The sequence below is a fragment of the Rutilus rutilus genome (genome assembly GCF_951802725.1).
Source record: "Rutilus rutilus genome assembly, contig: SCAFFOLD_58, whole genome shotgun sequence".
NCBI lineage: Eukaryota > Metazoa > Chordata > Actinopteri > Cypriniformes > Leuciscidae > Rutilus > Rutilus rutilus.
The window spans coordinates 146,385-160,000 of NW_028175472.1; the positions used below are offsets into that span (position 1 = coordinate 146,385).

Here is a 13,616-nt window from a genome sequence, read left to right on the forward strand (position 1 = left end):
CCTCGTTTGAGGAAATCCCCGCTTTCAAATGGTGCTTGACTCCCACACCTTATTAGCCCGCCGTGTACTCACACACTCTTTGAAGGCGCAACCTCTCTCTCAGGCTTGTAAAACAGCAACTCTTTGAAGGCGCAACTGTGAAAACTGCTGTTTATGCAGCTCTCTGGAGTCCCGATCTCCACTGTGAGCACTGTCACACCAACACCAACTCGAGAGGCTCCTACAAAAAGAACAACAGACTCGTCTTGGTAAACTCGTCTGTGAATTCGCAGAGCAGAACATATGAACTGCTCGGCTCTGAAGCGAAAGGCAAATATGAAAATAAATAAATAAATAAAAGGCAGATAAAAATTTCGCCAGTCTAACCCGATGTGACGTCAAGAGTGACCGACTGAAAGGGAACACAGAAGATTTCACTGTGAAACATGTTTAGCGTGTCGTTTCTATCAAGCTGCAATTGTATAAACTGTGATACATAAATGTGGTAAAATGAGAATATAAACTTGATATTCTAAAACTTTCTTACACTATTACAATCTGAGCAGAACTGTTCCATATTCATGATTATGGGCAGAGCTATAGCATCACTGCAAGTGTGTAAAGACTTAAGTGAAAGTGAAGCTAAACATATGAACAGGAGGCTTCATCAAACAGCATTTCATTTCAGAAACTCTGAAATCAACGACCAGATCTGATATTCACTCACAGGTAAGTGATGGAAATGTAAGAGCTAGTTCAGTAGATTCATCAGATTGTTGGTAAAAGTACTGTATGTCTATTTTTTTGTGGCTGTAAATCAAAGTGTGATTATTTGTGGTCATGTCACACTTTAGAGACTTTAGAAACAGGAAGTACTTGAATTGGCGACAGAATGAACAAATGAAAAATCAGAATGATGACTTCTCTAGTAAAAGTCACATCTATTAACCCTCTACAGCACAGCGCTGAAAGTTTTCTTAAGCTCTATGTTCAGTACTATATGTTTCTATAAAAGATTGCAACCAATTAGAATGGACAAAAAATAATCAAAGAGCAGTGTAATAAGGTGTGGGAGTCGAGCAGCATTTGAAAGCAGGATTTCCTTTTCTGACACATAGTCACAGGAGCACATGGTGTGAGAAGAAAGTAAGTTTATTTGCTTTAGTAATCTTATTTAAAATGACATGAACTGTACATAAACGTGTGTGTGAATGACGGTGTAGAGAAGGTTTTATGAAGTTTTTTATTTATTTTGCATTTTCAGTTCATTTAGTTTTTCCTTTTGTTGCCTCAGGGCAACGTTGTGTGTTAAGGGGTACTTTTCAAGGATGTCTTTGCTAACAATGTGTTTGGACGTTATCACATATTATCACGTATTAGTGCACAATATAAGCTCTAAATACAGTTAGTAGATTTCATTTTTTTAAAAGATTTGTGATTTTGTATTGCTCTCTGACCATTTTCTTGTAATATGTCAATTAATCATTAGGCAACGAAAAAATATTTTATCAATAAAATGTTCCTAAATGAACCAAGAAATGATGTGGAACACATTTTTATCATGTACCATCAAAATGTGTGCAGTAGAGGGTTGAACAAAACTGACACGTGGTGTTTACAGATGTTCATTTAGTGGGTTATTTGTTTGAAAAATACACTTTCACCCCTTTCTGTGTTGTCTTTTATATATAAACATATCTTTTCATGATTGTATAATATGTTGTTGTAAAAACCAGATACATTCGCTGTACTATGGCTCCTAGTGACACATTTAGTTTCTGTATTTAGATTCTTCTTCTGCAGCCTAATAGATCTAACTACAGCACATGGTCTCAGACTGGCAGTCAGAGGCGGAGCTTATAGGCTCAGTGAGGTTAGAGTTAGAGGCGGAGCTTATAGGCTCAGTGAGGTTAGAGTTAGAGGCGGAGGAACTTCCTGTCAGAAACGGCTGTCTCATATACGCCAGTTTATGGCACGTATGGCTGCTTTGACTGCTTGACAGTGGTTCATAGTACAGATTTTAGTTACAATCATTTTTAACCATGCAACATACATTTTAGAACACAAACTAATTTACTCAGTGAACATTACTTGTATTATGAAAGTTGCTCTTTTCAGCAATGCAGATGATATATTGTCGTCATTACTTATCTTTTCAGTCATGGCATCCTCCAGTGGTCCAGCACTAAATGAGGAGCTCCAGTGCTCCATCTGTCTGGAGGTGTTCACTGATCCAGTCACCACTCCATGTGGACACAACTTCTGCAGAACCTGCCTGAGCAAGAGCTGGACGAACACACAGACCTGCTTCTGTCCACTCTGTGAAGAAAAATTCAGCAGAAGACCTGATCTCAAGATTAATACAACACTCGGAAAGCTTGTGCAACACTTTAAGAAGCTTAAACAAGAATCTGAGGTGTTCTGTGACTTCTGTGGTGAAAGAAAGCAGAAAGCAGTGAAGACCTGCCTGACGTGTCCAAGCTCTTACTGTGAGACTCATCTGGAGCCTCATCTCAGTGTCCCACGTCTAAAGAAACACAAACTCATCAACGCTGTGGAAAATCTGGAGGATTATATATGCCAGAAACACGAGAGACCTCTGGAGCTGTTCTGCAGAGATGACCAGATGTGTGTTTGTCTGTCCTGCACTGAAGGAGAACACATGACTCACAACACTGTTCCTATAGAGGAGGTGAGTCGAGAGAAGGCAAACAGACACAGACAAAGCACATTAAACACACTGTGAAATGCATCCTAAACCAGCTAAAAGTTAATTTTGTAAATTTTTGAGAATGCAATATGTTACCTTCAAAGCTGACAGACATGGACTAAAAGCCAGGAGACAAAAAAATTAACATTCATTATTCAAATAAGATTGTTTTTTTGTCAGAAGATTTAACGCTAAATTCAGTGATAAATGTGTCTGTGTTTTTCTCTGTATGCAGATGATCCAGGACAGAATGAAGAAGATTCAAGAGATCACGCGCTCAGAGCAGAGAAAAGTGAGTGGAATTTTTTTTTTTTATAATTTGGCTTCTTGCACAACTTGACACGAGCTTTGCGATCTTTCTTCGAGAAGTGTTGCTTGAACTTAATCTTCCTCTTTTTGCAGACTCGCGCCTCCAATGATTGTTTCCTTACTTCGTCTCGGACCGTCCACATTTCCAACTGGATGATTATTGGTCTGGGTGTCCTGTTGGTAGCAACATTGATCATCTTGCCTAAACAATATACCGTGAGTATGTGAGAGTGTGTATGAGAGTAACCTTGAGATGCGATGCACCTGCTGCTCATTATATGCTCGTGCCATGATGCAGCGCAGCTGATAGCAATTATCAGAGATGTGCATTGACTCGTTTTAGTTACACTCAAAGTAGATTGGCCTCTCTAGCGAGATTCCTATTCGTCGGTCACTAACGTGACGTCAAGAGTGACCGACTGAAAGGGAACCACACGCTCACCATGACAAGACAAGAGAATAGCAATGTCAAGCTTGGTTTATACTGAGCTCTTAACTGATCTGATCCGCTCCTTTTAGAGATATCAGTCTGAGCTGCTGATGATGGAGGAACAGCATAAAGCAGCAGAGAAACAGGCTGAAGATCTCATTAAAGAGCTGCATCAGGAAATCACTGAGCAGAAGAGGAGAAACACTGAGCTGGAGCAGGAAAACACTGAGCAGAAGAGGAGAAACACTGAGCTGAAGAGGAGAAACACTGAGCTGGAGCAGGAAAACACTGAGCAGAAGAGGAGAAACACTGAGCTGGAGCAGAAAAACACTGAGCAGAAGAGGAGAAACACTGACCTGGAGCAGGAAAACACTGAGCAGAAGAGGAGAAACACTGAGCAGAAGAGGAGAAACACTGAGCTGGAGCAGGAAAACACTGAGCAGAGGAGGAGAAACACTGAGCTGGAGCAGGAAAACACTGAGCAGAAGAGGAGAAACACTGAGCTGGAGCAGGAAAACACTGAGCAGAAGAGGAGAAACACTGAGCAGAAGAGGAGAAACACTGAGCTGGAGCAGGAAAACACTGAGCTGAAGAGGAGAAACACTGAGCTGGAGCAGGAAAACACTGAGCAGAAGAGGAGAAACACTGAGCTGGAGCAGGAAATCACTGAGCAGAAGAAGAGAAACAGTGACCTCAATCAAACTGGTATGTGAATATCAATTACAGGGTTTTTATCTAACTTTTTTTAAAAGTGTTAAATTAATTGTAAGCATCTGTGATGTGCTGGTGATCACCACATTATTATAAAATCACTTAAAGTTATATCTTCAACTCATGTCATAAAGCTGCAGACCGTAACACTTTTTGTGTTCAAAATTTATCAAATTTATATAATGAGCAAGTACATCATGAAACCAATTTCCAAACTGAATCACTACGGTACACCTATAATAAGTGTTTATATTGGGACTATTTTAGACTGGTTCGGATCGTACATGCTGCAGAGGAGCCCAGTGCCTGCGTAACTCGTCATAGACATAAACAGAGAGAAGTAGCTCCGGCTACAATGTTCTTCCGTAAGGCGCATGCAGGTCTGTTTATTAACTCTAGAAGTGCCAGAATTCCATAACTACTAGAATGGCCGTAAGCGGTCATTTTGACCGCTAGATTCCAAACTATATATATATATCTTAGATGATAAATACCCAATTGAGAGATTAATGCATTTATTGTATTAGGATGTCTTTTAAAAACAAAACAACACCAAACTGTACATTTAAACAAAGTTTAATTATATATTTATAAATAAATGTAATGTAATAAAATGATTGTTCGGTTCTGATTCGGGAGTATAGATAAAAGCCCGCCTGCACTTACAGTTGATTGGTTGGGTCCTTACATGCGCTTCATGAGGCACACTAGCACACACGCAAGGTCTCTCACTCCCTCTCTATACACGTTCTTCCCCCGGTAAAATCCACTGCTAGATCAATGAGAAGTCCTATTACAACGACCATCATTTGAAGTGTCACACAGTTCTGAAATTATCGTACATTATAGGATTTTTTCCATTATTGATCGTACATCGTACAGAGGTCGAAATTATCGTACAAATACGATAATTATCGTACATCTGGCAACACTGACACACACACACCATATTCCAGCATTGCAATCTTGACATTGCAGCCTGTTCATTATAGCCATAATAAAATAGAATAATAAAATAGTCAACCTAACATATAAAAATTCCACTGCTCTGTTTGTCAGTATAGCCTACAATTCGTACCATTTTGCGCATGTGAAGAGGATGATTTTTTCTGTCGATATTGGAACGTGAGTGAAGTACAAAGCCTATAATAAAGAATAGTTTACCATCCAAATACATCGCAAATGTTGAAACATTTTTATTCTAATTAGAGAGTTACGTGAGCCCAACGCCGCTTACTTTCACTTTCGCTTATAAAGTAGGCTATTTCATTTTGGCTTGTTTTTTTCATTCTTGTTCTGTTCTGAATATCATTATATTTAAATGATTTGTTGTTGAATATGTTTAGTGTATTTTTTTACCACATTTTATTGTTGTGTATATTAGTATAGCCTATAATAATACCGCAAAATTCAGTGCGGTCAATATGACCGTCTATGGCCGAAATAGGTAAATATGTTCATTTGTTTTTTTGCCTTATGTGTAATTTATATGAAACACATTTTAAATGAAAATACAGACAGTTTTAGGAAAAGTCAGGTACCGGCAGGATTGTATTTATTTTTTCAACAAAGTTATTGCAGATATAAAATTCAAAACGGTCAAAATGACCGCCACGGCAGTTCTAATGTTAACCGCTAAAGCCCCAAAAGATACGGACTGCAGCTTTAATGAAGCATTATGTGAACTTTAGTGACATGTAAAGCACATTATGTAACTATCCTTGTATAAACTTTATTTGAATTTAAATATCTTTATTGTCCACTGGAGTGGAAATTTGTCTATGGCTCACCAACACAAAACTACATCTACATACTCTGTATTTCCAGAGAAGCTGAAATTCCAGTGAATTTCTAACTGGCGAGAGCAACATCATGTTTCAAGGGTCTTAATGTGAGTCAGATAGGCAGCATCAGCTGAGGGGTTTGTGTTCTCTAAGACCGTGTCATCAGCATATTTAAACAATCTAATGTGTTTCTCATTGATCAAAAAGTAATTTGTTAAAAGAGAAAGAAGAACAGGGGAGAGAACGCAGCGTTGTGGACCAATAACCCTGTATTAATATTGAGATCAATCAGCATTTTCAGGAGAATGTGTGTCTTCGTTGAACTGAAAGCTGAGCTAAAATCTATGAATAAAACCCTGGCATATCCTTTAGGATGCGTAAGATGTTTAGTAACTGTATTAAGCAGGGTCAGCACAGCATCATCTGTCTCTCTGTCTATCTTATATGTGAACTGGAGTGGATCTAGTAAAGACGGGTCTTTGGTGTTTTAAGCCCCAAACGGCGCCTTCCAGGCAGCGAGGGCATGGGTAGGTTTAAGGTTGAGGGTAGGGTTAGCTGCCTCTAAGGAGCCATTGGGGGCTTAAAACACCATCGAGCGTAAAGACGCCACAGTGGAGGTCAAATGACTGGCCTTGTTATTGAGAGCTTGTTATTTGGGGAAATTTTCAGTTTTAGTTTCAGACAATATCTTCTGAATCTATCAAAATTTGATATACAACATAACACCATCGATCAATAGTCCAGTTTAAAGGAGTCATAACCTGCAAATTTCACTTTTCCACGAGAATCAATGTATGTTATGATTGCATAATGATTATACACTGGCCGGGAAGCCGATATTTAAAAGTGAAGCGTTTGTTTACTTCAGGGTTTGTAAAATAGCCCACGTGCACGCGCACTAAAAAACGAGATTTTGATTTCAGCCCCGTCTTGACGTCAAGACGGGGCAGGATATACCATATATGGACACCGCAGCAGGAAGCCCGCCCTTCCCCTCTCCCCCTCATATTCAGTTCACTTCAGTCGCGAAAGATGGAGAAACCGAGTGCACACGTGAGTTGCTCTGTGGTTGACTGCCAGAAACAACATGCAAATGTGTTTTCTATACCAAAAACGGACCAAACTATCAGGGACCAGTGGATAAAATTTAATGACGCTGTCCCAGCAACACTTTCAACTGGCTTATTGTTCGGTGTCTGCGCTAAACATTTTATGCCGGAATCATTCACAAATTTGGGGCAGTATCAGGCGAAGTTGGCCACGAAGCTCCGTTTGAAAAAAGGTGTCATTCCAACCATCCGGGACTTGCCTGAAATTGAAACGGTAAGACTGTTTTTTATTGCTCTACTGTGTGTAACAAACAGCAGCTAACTACTAATGCGGCTATTGTAAGTAACGTTAGCTTCGAGGTAAACACGGGGAATGGACTCTACGAATGCTAGCCATATCATTGTATTGATTTTTTTTTATAGAATAGATAAATAAAACAAACAGTCAAGTAATAAGAAACTTATAGAAAAACATCACGTTACATGTCTGTAGAAGAAAAATATTAAATGTCTAAAAAACCAGAACGTGAAACAAGGCAAAAACACCACATGATAGCAAACGTTGATCTCAATAACCACTGTAAGCTGATAAAAAAATTCGACTACATCTCCGTTAATGTAATCTACATTAAATAAAAGGTAAACCTATTTGGGAGAAATTAGCAACAAATGTTTTAGCTCGTTAGTCAAAATGATTATCTTTACCATTCAGAGACATCTTGATGTAGACGTCCTTCCATCGACTCCACATCTTCCCTTTCCAGCTCAGGTTCAGAGTCTGGCTCAAACATATACGGTTGAATTCCGTAGGTCGCGGCCAGGTCGGGTTCATTGACAACTTGCGCCATGATGTCAGTTTGTAATGATGCTGAAGTTACCTGCGGTGTCAACCCCCCTCCTTCCTGCAACCAATCAACGCGCCCCTCATTTGCATTATTAAAATGACCGTCCACGACAGCCAAAACATCGCATCAGATCTCGCGAGACAATAATGCCTTCAGAAATAAAGGTTTTAGGAGCTCTGTTTTTATTTTTTTTCCACTTTTCTTTTTTAGAAGGGCATGAAAGACTATAATACAGCAGTAGGTATCCAAATTAAGACTAGGTTATGACTCCTTTAAATGAGTGGGACAGTCCATATATTGCTTAAAGGGATACTCCACTTTTTTCGGAAATAAGCTCATTTTACATCTCCCCCAGAGTTAAACAGTTGAGTTTTACCGTTTTAGAATCCATTCAGCCGAACTCCGGGTCTGACGGTACCACTTTTAGCATAGCTTAGCACAGATCATTGATTCTGATGAGTCCAGTAGCATTTCTTTCAAAATGACCAAAGAGTTTCAATATTTTTCCTATTTAAAACTTGACTCTTCTGTAGTTAAACCGTGTACTAAGATCGACGGAAAATGAAAAGTTGCGATTTTCTAAGCCTATATGGCTAGGAACTACTCTCATTCCAGCGTAATAATCAAGGAACTATGTGGCTGTACCATGAGTGCAGCAGGCGTAATGATATGACGCAGCGCCTGAAAATAGTCCCCAGCTCGGTAACTTCTTCCAACGTGACCGGGACTAAGTTTGTCTAACCTATTAGACCTATTTTCAGGCGCTGCGTCATATCATTACGCCTGCTGCACTCATGGTACAGCCGCACAGTTCCTTGATTATTACGCCGGAATGAGAGTAGTTCCTAGCCATATAGGCTTAGAAAATCACAACTTTTCATTTTCCGTCGATCTTAGTACACGGTTTAACTACAGAAGAGTCAAGTTTTAAATAGGAAAAACATTTTGAAAGAAATGCTACTGGACTCATCAGAATCAATGATCTGTGCTAAGCTATGCTAAAAGTGGTACCGTCAGACCCGGAGTTCGGCTGAATGGATTCTAAAACGGTAAAACTCAACTGTTTAACTCTGGGGGAGATGTAAAATGAGCATATTTCCGAAAAAAGTGGAGTATCCCTTTAAGAGTAGGTAGATATTCAGATAAGTCACATAAATGAAAGTCTCCAAGAATTAAAACAGGTTGACCTGCAGAGCGAGTGCATCATTGTAGCTCTTCGCTATTCTCTCTCCTGCAGCATAAAAGTTCAATATGCGTCACATTGTTACAAGTACACTGTAAAAAAAAAAAATGTGAAAAAACGGTATTATTCAGGCAGCTGGGGCGCCAAAAAATTGCCGTAAAATAATGGCAAAAAACAATCTCGTTAAAATACAGTAATTTTCCATAATTAAATAACAGATTGTATCTTTAATATTACATTAAATCTTATGTAATTATTGGGATTTTTAACGTTTAAAAAAAGACATATACACCTTTAAAAAAATTCAAATTCTTTCAAATTAACTAAATGTATGAGTACAGAATACCTGCACATTTACAGTAATTAGTAATTGAACAAACACTAAACATCAAGATAAGTGATTGATAGGAAATAGAAGCTTAGTATATAATTTAGAACATGTAAAAATATCCACAATAAAAGGCAATTACCGTATACCTTTACAGTATAACTTATTTTAACATTTACAATTACATATATCCAAAGTGACTTACCAATTAAGATAATAATTAAAGATAATAAAAAGCAACAAGTGCAGTGACAAGTCCCAGTTAGTCTAGCACAGTACACATAGCAAGTTTTTTTTTTTTTTTTTTTTTTTTTAAGATTTAGTTTTATTGGGTGAAGTGTTTATGAAAAAGATGGATCTTTAGCAGTTTCTTGAAAATGTGTTGAGTTGGGAAGGTAATTCCACCACCAGGAAACAGTCCAGGTAAATGTCAGTGAAAGTGGTTTTGTGTCTCTTTGGGATGATGGCACCACAAGGCGCCGTTCACTTGCAGAACACAAGCTTCTGGAGGACACATAGATCTGAAGCAGTGAGTTTAGGCATAGGGCTACATTTAAAGCGTTACAACATGACTAAACTTACATCATCGGTTTCAAATACCTCTGTTCTGACAGTCCACACTACAACACGAAAACGGCTTTTTCAAAGGTATCCACTTTGGAGAGCGTTTTTGAAAAGCTTCGTTTTCATTGCTAAAAACACGGTCTCAGTGTGGACGAAAAGCCAAAACAGAGAGAAAAAGATGTGTTTTTAAACAAAAACGTATTAGTGCGGACAAGGCCTGAATTCACAATCATGATCAGCTCTTAGCATAAGTTCATTACCAGATGCACATTTGACAGGGTAATGATGGGCTAAGGAAACCTGATCCAGTGTTTCCAGATTCGGTGTCTCACACCATCTGTCATGCAGCCGGTTTGCATAACAATCCTCAAGGTTTACAGATGAAGAGCCGCCAGTAGGGCGTAGTGAATAAGTGACAACAGGTGAGGGGGCGTCTTGTTGGCCTGTCCAGCAGTTATTCCCAGACGTGAATGTTGTAAGGCAAAATAATATCATAGTGGTGTGAAATTCATGGCAGAATAACCCTGGGTAAAATACCGTTTCCAGTAAGTGTAATCCACATCAGATCAAAAGAACTGTTCAAAAACTTAGGATCTCAAATGAGCAAACAGATCCCGTCACTGACACACAACCAGAAGTCTGACTATAAAATAAACTGTCTAAAAGGTTTCCTCACTTCACAAGGACAATATAGACAGCAAAAATAACACTTCTTTTTACACTGAATTATTATTACAGCTTTAATAAAAATACAACTTGACATTTCTGCTTTTAAACCCTCTTTTATGATTATCTCATAGACCTCCATCGTACGTATATTTACTGCAGTAACATTCTGCATTTTGTTTTACAAACTGATGGACGATCAACATTTCCATGATGCTGCCAGTAGAGAGAAACTCACTGTTAACCAGTGGCGGCATGTCAATAGAGGGCGCTGGGGCGCCGCCCCCATCAAAATTCGAGAAATATACATGTACAAAAATTATATAAAAATACAAAAATAAAAATACCAGCGATGTGCCGGCTGGTAGTAAGAAGAGCATCAACATTTAATAAAAACTGGCTTTAATCGGTTAATTATTTTCTATGTTTTTCAATGTTTCATGCGGTTTCAAGAGCAAGGGACACCGGACATATGGATATCTATCTGAGTCCTTAAATTTTCGGGTAGCATGTGACCTGAAGCTGGTCTCTAATTGGTTTCTTCAAGATTCTCCTCTGGACGCAGGTTGTAGCGTCCCTGGCGAATCAGAATTGGAAACATGTTATTTTATCCAATCTGACTGGTTCTCGTCACCTGTCATTCAACTTTACGCTCTTGGCCACTACTGCGAGTGTGCGGGCGACACCGTCACTCTGACTCCATCAAAACCTTGCTAGGCTGACCACTTTGGTAGAAATAATCGCAGCAGCTAATCCAAATTCTGAAATTTATTTACAAAAAAAACTTTCACAAGGCTTTCGCTAAAAAAAAAAAAAAAAAAAAAAAAAAAAGCCCAGTGACTGAGGACGAAGCTAACGCTACACCCGGAGCTTCACCCGCGCGTGTTATGAGAAATGGAGGTGGCTGGCTGGATGTGATGTTAGCAGTGCCGTTTTGTTTTGTCACTGAAGTTTTGTGGACAACAACGGGGGTAAGAGACCTCAAACATCTATCTGAAAAATATACATATTCCAGCTGTTTATGGAGAATAATCTCGAAGAAGTATTTTCCGAAACTGTGACTCTCCTAAAAGTTCTCATTACCACACCCATGATCAGGCCCGTCGCAACAAGGCAAGCAAACCAAGCAATTGCTTGGGGCCCCGAGCTGGCCAGGGGCCCCAAGACAACGACTGGTTAAGAATAAAATGCAACGACAAACTGTGTGAGCTCCCCTTGTCAATGCAGTAAAGTGCAATGACACTGTTATCGGGTTCCCCCTCAAGGGGGCCCCTCTCAGTAGTCGCTGACAGCAGCCAGCCAACCACGTGATCTCTGCTGCCGGCAAAATACAAAAATACGACTCGCAGTCACTCGCAGTCTTGCACGCGTGACGCATCACACCTGCTGTGCGTGCTGTACTATTCAGTAGCTTAAGTGCAACATGGAGCTTGAAGAAGCAAAGTGAAAAAACAGGAGAATTAACTTTGAGCAAGTTTGGAGGAAAATTGGAGGTATGGAAACATTTTAAACTAGTCGTGGGTGACAACATATGAGTTGGCTTTGTCTCGTGCATTAAATGCGGCATGCTGCTCGCCTATGACAGCAAAAAAAAAAAAAAAAAAAACGGGGACTTCAACGATGAACAGACACATGAAGCAGGCTTGCCATGACAGAAATGATGATGATAGTAGTCAGTCTCAGCCCTCAATGTCCTCTTTTGTTACTTTTCCGATCCATTCAGTTATTTCTGAATAAACAAACAACGCAGTTTACATGCTTCTTCCTTGTCGTATTATTCATTAAGATAATAATTAATAAATGCAAGCACAATTATGAAGCACTCCATGTCCATTTTGCTTGGGGCCCCCAAATTCCTTCAAACGGCCCTGCCCATGATCACAGCTGAAGCTGAGAGGTGCTTTTCAACCTTAAAAGAATAAAAACTTTTCTCATAAACACCATGACCCAGGAGAGGCTGAATGCACTGGCATTGCTGTCCATGGAAAAGAGACTTGTTACTGAGATGACTGACTTTAATCAGAGAGTCATTGAGAAATTTGCTGGCCAGAAAGAAAGGAGAGCAAAATTTATGTTCAAGTAGGAAACATGATTTTTGGTACTGCTTATAATTATAACCAGCCGCCACTGCTGTTAACCTGAAATTACTGTTATGAATAATTCATCATTATATTGTCATCTGTGTCCACAGGGTTGAAGTTTGTGCAGAAGTTTGCAGGTACAGTGTGACTGATGCAATTTTCTTCAATACACTCACAAAACTGTGTTAATCTATATTATATACTGTACATCTGAAAATGTTTGTTCTGAAGTTGATTGATAATGTCTGTTCTCTCTCAGTGGATGTGACTCTGGATCCTGATACAGCTGATCCATATCTCATCCTGTCTGATGATGGAAAACAAGTCAGTTGTGGAGATGTTAAGCAGGACGTCCCAGAAAACCCAAAGAGATTTGAAAAGAACATGTGTGTTCTGGCAAAGCAGGGATTCAGTTCAGGGAGATTTTACTATGAGGTGCAGGTGAAGGGAAAGACAAAGTGGATTTTAGGAGTCGCCAGAGAATCCATTAAGAGGAAGGGAATGATCTGGCTGAATCCTGAGGATGGATACTGGACTGTGATTCTGAGGAATGAAAATCAATATAAAGCTTATGAACGTTCACCTGTTTCTTTATCTCTGAGAGTGAAACCTGAGAAGGTTGGTGTGTTTGTGGATTATGAGGAGGGTCTGGTCTCTTTTTATGACGTGGAGTCCAGATCTCATATCTACTCTTTCACTGGTCAGACTTTCACTGACAAACTCTATCCATTTTTCAGCCCATACACTAATGATGAAGGTAAAAACTCAAACCCACTGATCATCACTCCTGTCTCACCTTTAATGGATTAGAAAATGTAAATGAAAACCAAAAAATTATTTGCACTGAACCATAACCAAGTAGATTTTACCATAACACTTTATAATAATACAGTAATAAAGCACTTAAGTCATTTACAAACTATTAGTTTATAGTTAATTACAGTGTTTGAGTCACTCGAATCACTTTAGTTTTTTTT

General features: G+C 39.2%; 1 protein-coding gene across 2 annotated transcripts in view; it reads left to right on the forward strand.

Annotated features, from left to right (window-relative positions):
- The first annotated feature begins 563 nt into the window (after window positions 1–563).
- Window positions 564–13,616, forward strand: part of LOC311285718 (uncharacterized protein) — a 16,357-nt gene continuing 3,304 nt past the window's right edge. Inside the window, exons 1-7 of one of the 2 annotated variants that reach the window (XM_084435755.1) lie at window positions 564–708; window positions 2,139–2,671; window positions 2,925–2,981; window positions 3,092–3,214; window positions 3,518–4,133; window positions 12,750–12,776; window positions 12,899–13,616. The exon at window positions 12,899–13,616 is cut by the window's right edge and continues 3,304 nt beyond it. In XM_084435755.1, the coding sequence (XP_084291881.1) occupies window positions 2,141–2,671; window positions 2,925–2,981; window positions 3,092–3,214; window positions 3,518–4,133; window positions 12,750–12,776; window positions 12,899–13,449 (1,905 nt within the window). In that variant the 5' untranslated portion in view covers window positions 564–708; window positions 2,139–2,140 and the 3' untranslated portion in view covers window positions 13,450–13,616. Of the gene's footprint in view, window positions 709–1,023; window positions 1,126–2,138; window positions 2,672–2,924; window positions 2,982–3,091; window positions 3,215–3,517; window positions 4,134–12,749; window positions 12,777–12,898 lie in introns of those variants that run through there. The other variant, XM_084435756.1, reaches the window with a different exon arrangement.